The sequence below is a fragment of the Cyphellophora attinorum genome (assembly GCF_001299255.1).
Source record: "Cyphellophora attinorum strain CBS 131958 chromosome Unknown Contig12, whole genome shotgun sequence".
In the NCBI taxonomy this organism is placed as follows: Eukaryota; Fungi; Ascomycota; class Eurotiomycetes; order Chaetothyriales; family Cyphellophoraceae; genus Cyphellophora; species Cyphellophora attinorum.
Window position 1 is genome coordinate 337,729 of NW_017253240.1, and position 12,963 is coordinate 350,691.

The window sequence follows — 12,963 nt, forward strand, 5'->3', positions numbered from 1 at the left end:
CCGTGAACTCGTGGTTAGTGCCCGGAGATAGCGGAGGCAAAGTTTGCTCACGCCCGAAACGCGCCTCGCCTGGTCGTGTAAACAAACCATTTCAATGCGATTCCATGCATGACAACTTTTCTTTTCAGTCGATGTCGATTTGCCATCTGCAGCACACGACTTGGTCCTCACGCGACTGTCAGACTTTACAGGAGTCTACTGCCGCTACACGCCAAAATGAGTAGCGACTTCGACATGAGCGATGGCAGCGACTTTGAGGCGCCGGTCGCCGTAAGTTGCGATGACACACCGTAAAGACGCGTCGCTAACACATCGCAGAAGCCGAAAGCTGCGAAGAAGGCGGCCCCAGTCACCGCTGCAGTGAAGAAAGCGGCAGCCTCCAAACCCAAGGCTGCGGCACCAAAAGCGAAAATTCCCAAGAAGCGATCGAAAGAGTCAGACGACGAAGATGAACCTGATGACTTTGATGATGAATCTCTTCTAGCCGACACACCGCCCGCTGCAAAGAAGGCAAAGACTTCTGCTCCCAAAGGACCCAAGAACCCAGCCAAGAGCCCACACTCCAAGCCGCTGGGCGAACTTGTCAACGAGGCGATGGCTCAAGATCCAAGCGTACCGAAGAAGAAGAAACGAGTCTCTGAGCAATACCAGAAGTTGACGCAGTTGGAACACATCATCAAGCGTCCAGACACATACATCGGCTCCGTCGAGCGCAATGAACGCCACATGTGGGTCTTCAACCAACAGGAGAACCGGATGGAGTACAGAGAGATCTCGTTCGTGCCGGGTGTCTTCAAGATCTTCGACGAGATTCTCGTAAATGCCGCAGACAATAAGCAAAACGACAAGAACCAGAGCTACATTGACGTCCACATTGACCGAGAGCGCGGCGTATGCTCAGTCGAGAATGATGGACGTGGTATCCCAATTGAGATCCACTCCAAGGAGAAGATCTACATCCCAGAGATGATTTTTGGCGTTCTACTGACCGGCTCGAACTACGACGACGACGAGCAGAAGATTACCGGTGGCCGCAATGGCTACGGTGCTAAGTTGTGTAACATCTTCAGCACAAAGTTCACAATCGAGACGGCATCTTCGAAACACAAGAAGAAGTACAAGCAGGTTTGGACAGACAACATGAGCAAGATGCACGATCCCATCATTGCCGAGCAGAAAGGTGAAGACTACACAAAGGTCACGTTTGCGCCTGATTGGGCCAAGTTCAAGATGCCGAATGGCATGGATGACGATCTCGAGGCTCTGTTTGTTCGCAGAGTGTACGATCTGGCTGGCACGCTGAAGGGAGTCAAGATCAGACTCAATGGCAAGGGTCTACCTGCACTTCCTTCGCAGAGCTTCGAACGATATGCTGAGCTGTACACCAAAGCTATCAAGCTCGAGCGAGGCGATGATACGACTACTGATGACTCGAACATCATCATGGCGAAAGAGAAGAACGAGCGCTGGTCTGTCGGCGTTGCAGTGTCTGATGGCTCCTTCCAGCAGGTATCTTTCACGAACTCCATCAACACCTCGTCGGGCGGAACCCATGTCAACATGATCGTGGATCAACTCGTCACAAAACTTGCAGCTCACGTCAAGAAGGGCAACAAGGGTGGTGTTGCACTCAAGCCGGCACAGATCAAGAACCACCTCTTCCTCTTCGTGAATGCTCAGATCGTCAACCCGGCCTACACTTCGCAGACCAAAGAGCAACTCACCAACAAAGCCTCCAGCTTCGGCTCGAAGTTCGAGGTTACGGATGCGTTCGTCAAGAAGATCGTCGAAGGCACAAGCATACTCCAGGACCTCCTAGCCACTCAGCAGCAGAAAGCCGACTCGCTGCTCAAGAAGACAGACGGCAAGAAACGCACTCGGATGAACAACCCAAAGTTGGTCGATGCCAACAAAGCTGGCACTGCTTCTGGCCATCTCTGCACTCTCATCCTCACTGAGGGTGACTCTGCCAAGGGTCTTGCCATGGCTGGTCGTGCTGTTGTCTCTCCGGACCACTTCGGTGTGTTCCCGCTTCGAGGAAAGATTCTTAACGTACGCGACGCTACCGTTGATCAGATCTCGAAGAATGCTGAGATCAATGCTATCAAGTCATTCTTGGGTCTTCAACACAAGAAGGTCTATGAGGATACGCGGTCCCTGCGGTATGGCCACCTTATGATCATGACGGATCAGGATCATGATGGTAGTCATATCAAAGGACTCCTCATCAATTTTCTCCAGTGCCAATTCCCATCTCTGCTTCGCATTCCGGAGTTCCTGGTCGAATTCATTACGCCGATTGTCAAGATCTGGAAGGGCGATGCAAAGCACCCAACTCAGCAGAAGACTTTCTTCACCATGCCGGAATACGAAGCATGGAAGGCCGAAGGCCATAAAGGCTGGTCCTCCAAGTACTACAAAGGGTTGGGGACCTCGACAGCAGAGGATGCCCAGGTCTACTTCAGTGACCTTGAACGCCATCACAAAGAATTCCACACCATGCGAGAAGGCGAGCCAGAGCTGATTGAACTTGCTTTCAGCAACAAGAAGGCTGATGAACGAAAGACCTGGCTGCAGTCATATAAAGCCGGCGACTATCTGGATCACTCAGCTGCACGAATTACCTATACTGACTTCGTGAACAAGGAGCTGATGCTCTTCTCGCTGGCTGATTGCGTTCGCAGTATCCCCAGCGTCGTGGACGGTCTCAAGCCGGGTATGCGGAAGTGTCTGTATACCGCGCTCAAGAAGAATCTCAGAAAGGACATGAAGGTCGTGGAGTTCGCTGGTATTGTTCTAGGGATGACAGCCTATCATCACGGCGAGACGTCACTCCAGAGCACGATCGTCGGCCTGGCGCAGAACTTCGTCGGAAGCAACAACATCAATCTTCTCGAGCCCTCAGGAAACTTCGGTAGCAGATTGCAAGGAGGAGCCGATTCTGCATCGGCGAGGTACATCTATACCCGCCTATCGCCATTCGCTCGGAAGCTCTTCCACGTGTCAGATGAGCCTCTGCTGACCTACAATACCGATGACGACCAAACCATCGAGCCGGAGATCTATGCTCCCATCCTGCCAATGCTGCTTGTCAACGGAGCGGACGGCATTGGCACAGGTTGGTCAACATCCATCCCGAATTTCAATCCTGTCGAGATCGTGGACAACTTGAAACGCAAGATGAATGGTGAGGACTTCCTGCCGATGCAACCTTGGTTCCGTGGGTTCAAGGGAGAGGTCACCGAGACTGGTCCTGGCAAGTTCCAGTTCTCGGGCCTTGCCTCGCAGCTGAACGACACCGAGATCGAGATCTCTGAGCTGCCAGTACGCATGTGGACGCAAACCTTCAAGGACAAGCTCGAGGAGATCCTCAAAGCCGAGAAGGCTCCGAGCTTCATCAAGGACTACAAGGACTACAATACTCACAAGGATGTGCTCTTCACCATCCAAATGGAGTCCGAGAAGCACATGGAGGCTGCTCTGAAGCAAGGCTTAGTCGACAAGTTCAAGCTCACCAAGCAGGTCTCGCTGGCTAACCTCGTCGCTTTCGATCCCGAGGGTCGTATCAGAAAGTATGACCGAGTCGAAGACATCCTGGACGAGTTCTACCGCTATCGACTCCAGCTGTACGCTAAGCGAAAGACCTACATGCTCGAGACCATGCACAAGGAGCTGACACGCCTGACCAACATGGCGAGATTCGTCCAAATGATTGTTGACGGCGAGCTCATTGTTGCGAAGAAGCGCAAAGCAAAGTTGGTGGTCGAGCTCCAGGAGCTGAAATTCAAGGCGTTCGCAAAGGAGAAGGACGCAGCCAAGGCTGGTGAGAAAGCCGATGCCGTTGAGGAAGATGAGGAGCAAGACGCCGAGATCAACGCTCAAGCTTCCGCATAGTAAGTACCCGGACACACAACCTCTTACCCTGGTGCAAACACTGACCCCTTTTCCAGCGACTACCTCCTCGGCATGCCCATCTGGTCCTTGACCCAAGAACGCATCGAAAAACTCCGCAAGCAAATGGGCGACAAAGAGCACGAGATCGACGCCCTCAGCAAAACCTCCATCCAAGACCTCTGGCGCACCGACCTCGACGAGTTCGTCACCGAGTGGGAAACACAACTTGAAGACGAGCGTCAAACCGAGAAGAAGATTCGCAAGGGTGGTCGGAGAGCATCCGCGAAGTTCCACATCGGGGGCAAGACGGCGTCGAAGAAGCGCAAGAACAAGGATGATGACTCTGATGATGACTTTGATGATCGCAAGAAGGCGAAGAAGCCGGCACTGCCCAAAGCTGTACCTGCGCCCAAAGCAGTTCAGGGCTCATTGGACACGTTTATGAAGAAGAAGAATCCTGTTGTGAAGAGGACAGAGTATGCTCCCCCAGCGAAGTCGAAAGTGCACAGCACTATCGCGCAAGCGAGAAGTCAGTTCACTGATGGAAGCAGTGATTCGGAACCGACGAGTCGCGCTGAGACGCCTGCTGAAGGTGTTGGCTCTTCACAAGTCTCGAAGCCAAAGGTCAAGACCGAGGCGCCTATTGGCACGATCCCCAAGCCGGACAAGCCACGCGGTCGAGCAGCTGCGAATAAAGCGCCCATCAAATACACCGTCGACTCAGACGACGATAGTGATGGCGACGATCTGCTCGCTGATCTGGGCACATTGGTCAAGCCACTTGGTGGGAACACGACAGAGTCGAAGCCCTTGTTCAACACGTCGACCTCGCGGCCGTCAAGCAGTCATGACTTCAAGCTTCCTACGAAGCCGCCCGCGCCTAAGATCTCCGACAGCATCTCTGATGATGAGGAGACGGACTACAAGGCACTGGCTCCGCAATCCTCGCCGCGTCGCTCGATCCTGGTCACCAACAAGGACACCACAGTCTTCGAGGACGACGCCTCGGAGCAAGACGATGACTCGGAAGAGGACTTCAAGCCCGCGACAACCAAATCAAAAGCGCGCGGCCGTCCCAAGAAAGGAGTGGATAGCGACGTCGAGTCTGTCAAGCCCAAGGCTACAGCTGCCGCGAAGAAGAAGACCGCAGCGCCGTCGGTCAAAGCTCCAGTCAAGAAAGTCGCCGCTTCAGCAGTCACAGCCAACAAAAAGGCTGCTGCCGCTGCAACGGCAAAGAAGGAGCCCCCGCAATCACCCGCCGCGAAGGCGTACGCGAAACGCCTTGCCAAGAAGAAGACCGTGATTCTTTCTGACGACGAGGATGATGATCTCGTGAATGATCTGCTGGACTCGCCTGCCGGAAAGGACAACGACGCTATGGACGTTGATGATAGCGACGACGAAGATGTGAAGCCGGCTGCTCGGGCTGGGAGACGTGCGGCGACAAATAAGAAGCCTGTGAAGTATGCCTTCGATGATTCTGATGATGAGGTTGAGAACGACGACAGCTTTGCTGTTGATGTTGACGATAGCGACTGAGTTCACGTCAATGGGCAACAAAGTTGCAAAGCATGCAGCCTCGCAAAGCAGGAAGACGCGCAGAGCATGCAGACTCGCAAAGCATGCACACTCGCAAAGCACGCAAAGCACGCAGTACGCAAAACACCCAGACTCGCACGATACGGCAGGGCCCTTTTGGCGATGTCAGGGTACACTGAATGAGTGGTGTGTATGGATAGACGGCAGGCAAGCAAGCAAGCAAGCGCTCGTGTACTCAAATCATCAGTACGCTTGGAAAGCGACACAGCGGGACGTCTTCGTTTTCGATGACTCGGAAACAAGCTTGAATTAACGAGAAATGACTTTTTCTATGAATTTGCCGATCCTGGTGTCTTCTTACTGGTTCGGGGTCCCTTCTTTCCTGTTGCTGAGGTCCTCGCAACGGATATAGTTTTTGGCACTACTTTCACCATCTTGCTTTCGCAGCAAGCTAATCTCTCTATAGTACCTATGGGTTTTAGTAGGGATATCACAACAGCATCCAGCCAGCGGCCCACCACCCAAGCACCGCCACACCTCCACCAAACCACACAACACCTCCCATCACTAGTGCGGTGAGAACACGCATCTGCGCATCAACGTGCCAGTCTCCATAACTCGCTGCTACGCGGTATGTATCGAACGCTGCGAGTGCAGTAGCATTCGTCGCAACCACATCAGTCGTACTACCCGCGTCAACAAACTTCTCATGGAAAGAAGGAAGCTCACGTTGGCCTGCAGCCAAACCCGGCACGCCAACCAGCACCCATACAATGACAGTGATCAGCCCGGCGAGGAAGACGAGGAAGCCTGCGAGGGAGAGGGTGAGGAGGTTTGTGCGGTGGTGCAGGGCGATGTGTGGCCCTGTTGCTTGCGCGGGCTTAGTGGATGGTGGGAGGGCGCCGTGCGCGAAGACTGAGGCCGCATTGTACGCGTGGCTGGTTTGGAAGGGCATCCGCGGGTATGAGACCTTACTGTTGTTGCTGGTTGTGGAGTGCTGGATCGAGGGGAGGGTTGTGGTGGGCGAGGAGAGGAAGGTGCCGCCGAATGCTGGGTGGACATCGCTCTTCTTGGAGGTGCTGACTGGAGAAGCCTCATTCGCAGGGAAACCCGTCTCCGTGGCAGTTACCGCGACGGGCGTCTCGATGGTCGCGGCAGTTGAGAATGAGCTTGAGGGGCCACGACGGTTGACTTGTTGTCCAGAAGACTGATTATTGCGCAGCCAGAGGAGGTAATTACGCTTGCCTTTGCCGAGACTTGGCTCACGAAGGTGAGCGAGGAAGTCATATGGATCGTTCAAGTGGGCAATGTCATTCGTGTTCATGGTGTCGCTGGCGGGTATCGAGGTGGCATTGCTGAGTGTGCGTGTGGGGAGCAGGCAGACACGTTTAGCCCGGCCGCCGACGAGGTGAGAGTGGTAGTGCTTGCGGAGGAGAGTGAAAAGGTTGCTGTCGTCGAAGTCAGGTGCTGTAAGATTTGGCCGGGCGGCGCGTTCTTTGCGAGTCTCGCGGCGCAGCGACAGTGGCTGACGTGGTTGAGTAGCAGCGAGTGGGATGGTGACTTCGACCGTCGACGCAGTATTCGGCTTTCCAAACAGACTCAACGTGACGAGCAGCGATTCAGTGCTCGTGAGCGAAGGGAATCGATCGCGGTCGCCGGGACCATGAGGTGACGCCGTTAGCGCATGTGGTGACAGCAGCTGAATTGGTGGCTTAGCAGTGCTCCCGACGCTGTTGGCACGAGAAGGCTCATCGGGTATATCTGACAGGCGTTTGTTCTTGTTGGCCAGGCTGTCGCTCGCACTCCCGGGATATGGCGTCGTAATGACTGAATCGCGGAAGAGCTTGTGGTCGTGATCCTCACCGATGACCAGGTCCGAGGGACGGATTGTAACGCGACGGTTGGGATTGCGATTTGGTGGTGTAGGTGCGGATAGAGCACGAGACAGCCGAGCAGAGGTCAGCTCGGTGGTCGGTGTGACTGGATTGGAGCGCAACGCAGACAGAGGTGGGAGAGGGGTTGTGATCGTGATTGGAGGTGTCGAGGGCGGACTGGATGCGGCTTGAACATTACTAAAGACAGTGGACGCTGGCGAGGCAGTGATATCGCCACCAAGCGTACTCGTAGTCGTGCTATGGCCTTGTGATGCAGGAGGTGTCGAGGGCATCGGCAGAGGCTTAGCAGAGTTCGCCTCAAGCATACGCAGGGCGTCGGCAGGACCATCTTTGGCGTCGCTGTTGTTTTCAGGTGTGATAGGACGCTCATCATGCTTGCGAAGAGGAGTCGAGTGGCTGACTGCACCGGTAGCATTGCTGACATTCCGTACCAAGACGGGGTTCGCAACTCGGACGGAGCTGGCACGCTGAAGGACTGGGCTTTCTGGTTCCTCGTCGCTTGAGCTGTCTTCGAAGAACGATTGCCCGGCTGGGATAGTCGGCTTGCCACCACTCTTCCGGAATGCCTTTTTATTTGGTGAATAGTCGGGATCAATCACGGACGAGTTCGTAGTCTCGGCTGTAGGCTTTCTCTCAGGCTCTTTTGTTGGCAATTCGACGGGCTTGCCATCCTGGGTCTTGTCGTTGATGTGCTCTGCGGCTGCAGCACTGCTGGGTCGAGAAGGCGGTTCTTTCGAAAGACGTGCCTTCAATCGTGCATTGTCTTGTGGTTTCTTTGGCTTAAAAGAAGACATGCCGCCTTTGAAGCTAGTTCTCAGCCAGTCTGTGAGCGAACCCGATCTCGAAAGACCTGCTTCTGACGACATGGTGTTGGTCTAAACTGTGCTGCTGTGAGTCTGTGTAAGTCTGCGAAGAAACGATACAGGCTGGAAGACCATGACAGTGCGAAGGCAAGATGACAGAAGCAGTTTGCGTTAATGATATGTAAATTGAGTAGCGCTGGCACGCATGCGGCCAAAGTCGCTTTCAGGCAACTCGCTGCCGTTTGCGGCCACATCGTCGTCATAGTCGACGGCATAATCTTTCCTCGAGACAGCAATCTCGTGTGGCAACGGCTTCCCGTCCATCATCCGCACAGCCTTAAGTATGTGCCGAAAACTTCCTTCGATCCGCGGGGTTGTCGGGTTTTAAGTATGTTACACCGGAATGCATTCCACCCGACTCAATCGCGGAGGTAGCCTTGGCAATACGGGCACACATCCCATTCCTCGAGAAGTCGCCTGGTCAAGCTCGGACCACTTTCGTCCTCGAGCTTCTCAATGCGGAGAACTGCTCTTCCGCATTTGGAACAGAATTTGGATATGCCTGGTCGTTGAATAGCCATGAATGTCACGCTGCACCGGCTGAATTTGTGGCCTGCTTTGGTGTAGGTGCTGGCCATGCCAGCAGGTACCAAGGAAGCAGGCAGAAGGACCACGCTGTTTGTGTCAGCTGGACAGACCTGGCAATCTTCAAAAGGACTGTCTGCCGGCGTCCAAACGTCATCCGCCCTTGATGCAGTTTGGGCATGTTGGTCTAGAAGACAATGTGAATAACTCGAATCTTACGGTGTCGGCATCCTGTTCAGCCATGATCGGCGAGAGATCTGCTGCGTCGGCAGCGGGAGGACGCCTCGGAGGTGCAGCTAGCTCGTCCATCCGGGCGAGAATGCGCGAGAAGCTCATCTCCAATTCTTTGACCGCGTAGGGGATGTAAGTTACAAAACGAGTCGAGTGCGTCGATGCTTTACTCTCTGGAGCCTAAGAGATGTTTTCGAAGTAAGCAGATCAGAGGTACTTGATGTACACGTTAATGTGCTTGCGCGGTTGCTGGCTTGGTAGCTTTAGTAGCTGGCGGCCAATGATTAACATCTTGTCCTTGCAGTACTTCGAGGCTCTGTAAAGCACCGTACCTGACACATTCGATCAAGTGCCATGCGACTGCCGAAACAGCTCTGATCAGTGTTGTGGAAGGAGCGAACCTCTTCTTACATACTTACTGCAGATGACTCACCTCGCTTCGTTGCTGCTACATAATGTTCACGATGGGAACACACGATGCACTGAGGCTGCTGCATAAGTGTCACTGAGCAAATCGCGCTGCTCTTAGGATCGGTTCGTCAGCACGCCTTCATTCGGATCGTCCTCATCCCTCGGAATGGCACAATAATCAAGCCTGAAGCTTCGTTCCAGTTAAAGCCAGCATTGGTTTGCTGTTGACCCGCAGCCGCTTGCATCGCAGCCCAGGGACTACGAGGCAGACGCACATATGGGAGCGCACACTGGACCAAGGACAGGATCTCTCTACGAAGTGTAAGGCAACTGATTGATCAGAATGCTGATCTGAGGTTGTTGAATTCGCGAAATGAGGATCTGCAGCTTCGGGCAGGCAACGCGCATTGATTGGCTGGCGCGTCGGCCGGAGTCCCACATGCTTACACTGGACCGGCCAGGGGCTGGAAGTTGAATATCGTTCGTCCTTTGTTTCGAGTTGAAGAACCCCTCCTCCAGCAACAATGATCTGAATTCTTGCGTTCGACGCTCATTCCACTCTTTCATCCTGCTTGCCACCAGCTCGCTCGCTTTGCCGGCAAAGTAGCGAGAAGTCACTCCTTGAAACAACCACAACGCGTCTTCTAGAAAGGGGATCCAGCACTCCTTTACGGGGTCCCCTGCTTGAAGGCTGCCTGCATACGACCTGTCAATCCTTACATTACAATCCCAACCGTGCGTCAGACAATGGTCGAACCACAAGTCGAACCAGAAGATATCCCTCTTCCAAATCATACAGCCTCTATGGTCACAGTTCGCTTGTCGCTCGAGACTGAAGCTTCACCCCTTGATCCCCGCCCTCGCTCGGACAGTGTAGCTAGCAGACCACTCAGCATTTCCACGACGTCGTCAAAGAGCTCGAGGCCCGAGTCTGATGGCTCAAGTAGCCCTGTCGACTGGGAGGAGCTCGAGAAGACCGAACAGCAAGAGCCTAAGGACAGTGCTACCGACGAATCGACTGCACTACTGCTTGCTCGATTAGAGTCTGCCAATGCAGCTATCATCGCTGACCCTAAGGCCGCCGCGCCAAAGTCCCAGAAGCGAAGAAGCACACGACCACCCTCGATACAGTTCCTCAAGAAGCTCATCGATGGACCGCAGCCCGAATCCCTGCGCTATTCCATGCTACCTACACCTCAGATGACCGAATATGAGTTCTGGATAGCCCTTGTGTCCGATACCAAGCAGACGGTAGAACGGCTGCCGACACTCACAGCCAACAAGATAAGAGGCGGTGTGCCTCCACCGCTTCGAGGCCCTGTCTGGGTCAGCATTGCTGGAGCAAGAGATCCCAACCTGTACACCGAATATCAGCGACTGGCGAACGAACCAAGTCCATACGATGGCATCATTGGCAAGGATGTCGGCCGCAGCTTCCCAAATGTCGCCATGTTCTCAGAAACGGGTGGCGAGGGTCAGCAAATGCTTGGCCGAGTCCTTAAAGCCTTCTCACTTTACGACAGTGACATCGGCTACTGTCAGGGGCTTGGTTTTGTCGTTGGCCCTCTACTCATGCACATGAGCGAGCCCGAGGCTTTCTGCATCCTCGTCCGCGTAATGGAGGGCTACGGCATGCGATCATCATATCTCCCTAGCTTGGACGGGCTGCATCTCAAGATCTACCAATTCTCAGCACTGCTGAAGCAGCATCTTCCCGAACTCAACAAGCACTTCGAAGAAATCGACCTCGGTGCATTATGGGTTTCGAAATGGTTCTTGTCGTTCTTCTCAGCAACATGTCCGCTACCGATGCTACTGAGACTATATGATCTGATCCTATCGGAGGGCGCCACTGAAACTCTAATGCGCTGCGCGTTGGCCCTGATGCAGAGGAATGCTGAGAAACTCAAATCTCTAGACTACGAAGAAGCCATGTCTTTGGTTGGCGGACGTCAAGTCTTCGATTGTTACGCCCAAGATGGTAATGCTTTGATTCAGGATGTCGTTTCCTTCACTTCTGTCGTTAATCAAGAGTCGCTCAAGGCGCTCGAGCAAGAATTTACCCTGGCGCAAATGCCAACTGTTGCGCCTCAATCCGCGCTCAAATCGACGGCGGCAGCTATCCTTGGTCGGTTCTGGAGTGGGTCCGGGCACATGTCGACCAAGTCGGGCAATCTCAGCCTTACCATACCCGGCGCCGCTAGTCTCAGGGTCTCTTCTTCAAGTCACAGCCTCACGTCCACCGTGCATTCTATGGTCACCGTTTCAGACGCCAGCACAGCTCCTACAGACATCGACGAGGACGCCTCAATAAAGCGAGCCACATCTTTTGGCGAACAACAAATACGATCCGCTGACGACCGTGGCCTACACAGTCAAATCGAAGACCTCCTCACCGCCCTCAGCCACCTCCAGCGCCAGCACTCAGACCTTCAAGAAGACCTCCGACGAGAACGCGAAGAGCGAGCCGAGGACGTCACAGTCGCCAAAGAACTACTCTCCCGCTTCCGCATACAGACCTCACTCATCCACGAACTCGCTGGTGGCGAGCCAGACGAGACCGACACCACGATGTTCCAATTCATGGAAAAGGCCGCCCTCCAATTCAACTCATCAGAAGGCCAACGGCAGTCCATCATTCTCAGCAAACACGCCCTCCGGGATACCGCTGACGAGTGGCAATCCCGCTACGATGCGGAATGCGAGCGTTCGGCAGAGCTACAACAAAAGCTTTCAGAGCGAGACGCTGAGCATCGGGATTTGAAAGACCATCTGCGGGATGCACGCGCCCGTATTCAAGACGCGCATCAGTCGAAGCAGCGCTTGGAGCGCACGGTCCAAGAACTTCGCGCGCGTCACCCATCAACACCAGAATCGCCATCGGACATGTACACGCCCATTACACCCAGCGCGGACTTTGGCGAGCTTAAGATGCCGCCACCGCCTAAACAGCCTGGTCTTCGGGAATTCAAGCTTGGTCGCGCGTCAGAGCCCCGACCGTCCTCCGTCATCTTCTCAAAACGTGCCAGCAGTCTGAATGCTGCTGCCATCGTCTCCAATGCCATCACTCACAACACCGCCAACAGCATCAGCAGCAGTGCAGAGCAGCAACCATCCCCAACTCAACCCGCGAACGACGCGCTGCTCCTCGAGCTCGCAACCGCAAAGACAGCTGAAGCGGTCGCCAGGCAGGAACTCGAGGAGACGAGAGGCAAGTTGGATGCGTTGCGGAAGATCATGGGTGGACCGTCGACAAGTCCGATTGGCAGGACGGTGTCGAGTTCGGAATCGCCGACGGGGATTGTTCCGAGCACGCCGGCGAGGGAGTCGCCTAAAGCCATACATGCGCCGAGCGCGAGCGCCGGTGGTGGTGGATTCTTCAGCGGTTGGGGTAGGAGGACTTGATGCGTTGGCAGCCTGTTGAATATGTCACATCCTCGACCTGTGTTCGCACACACTCATTCAGCACGAAAGCGAAAGCGTGCGGTACATTTGCTTCATACCTTGCATGCCCGAAGTGGCTTTTGTCTTGCCTTAGCAGGATACTTGAACGATCATGGTTTCTTGTTGGCTAGATATAACATGTGAGGAGTAGGATAGAGTCT

General features: G+C 54.3%; 3 protein-coding genes across 3 annotated transcripts; 2 read left to right on the forward strand and 1 right to left on the reverse strand.

Annotated features, from left to right (window-relative positions):
• Positions 1-216: 216 nt before the first annotated feature.
• On the forward strand, positions 217-5,433 carry AB675_7578 (DNA topoisomerase 2; the record flags this gene model as incomplete). Its single annotated transcript, XM_018147958.1, has 4 exons — positions 217-270; positions 319-1,202; positions 1,278-3,893; positions 3,951-5,433. The coding sequence occupies 4 exons, from the start codon at positions 217-219 to the stop codon at positions 5,431-5,433; spliced, it is 5,037 nt and encodes a 1,678-aa protein (XP_018000287.1).
• Positions 5,434-5,923: 490 nt separating this feature from the next.
• Positions 5,924-8,194, reverse strand: AB675_7579 (uncharacterized protein; the record flags this gene model as incomplete). Its single annotated transcript, XM_018147959.1, has 1 exon — positions 5,924-8,194. One exon carries the CDS (start codon positions 8,192-8,194, stop codon positions 5,924-5,926), a length of 2,271 nt encoding a protein of 756 aa, XP_018000343.1.
• A 1,911-nt stretch (positions 8,195-10,105) lies between these two features.
• On the forward strand, positions 10,106-12,763 carry AB675_7580 (Rab GTPase-activating protein 1; the record flags this gene model as incomplete). Its single annotated transcript, XM_018147961.1, has 1 exon — positions 10,106-12,763. The coding sequence occupies one exon, from the start codon at positions 10,106-10,108 to the stop codon at positions 12,761-12,763; it is 2,658 nt and encodes an 885-aa protein (XP_018000251.1).
• Positions 12,764-12,963: the final 200 nt, after the last annotated feature.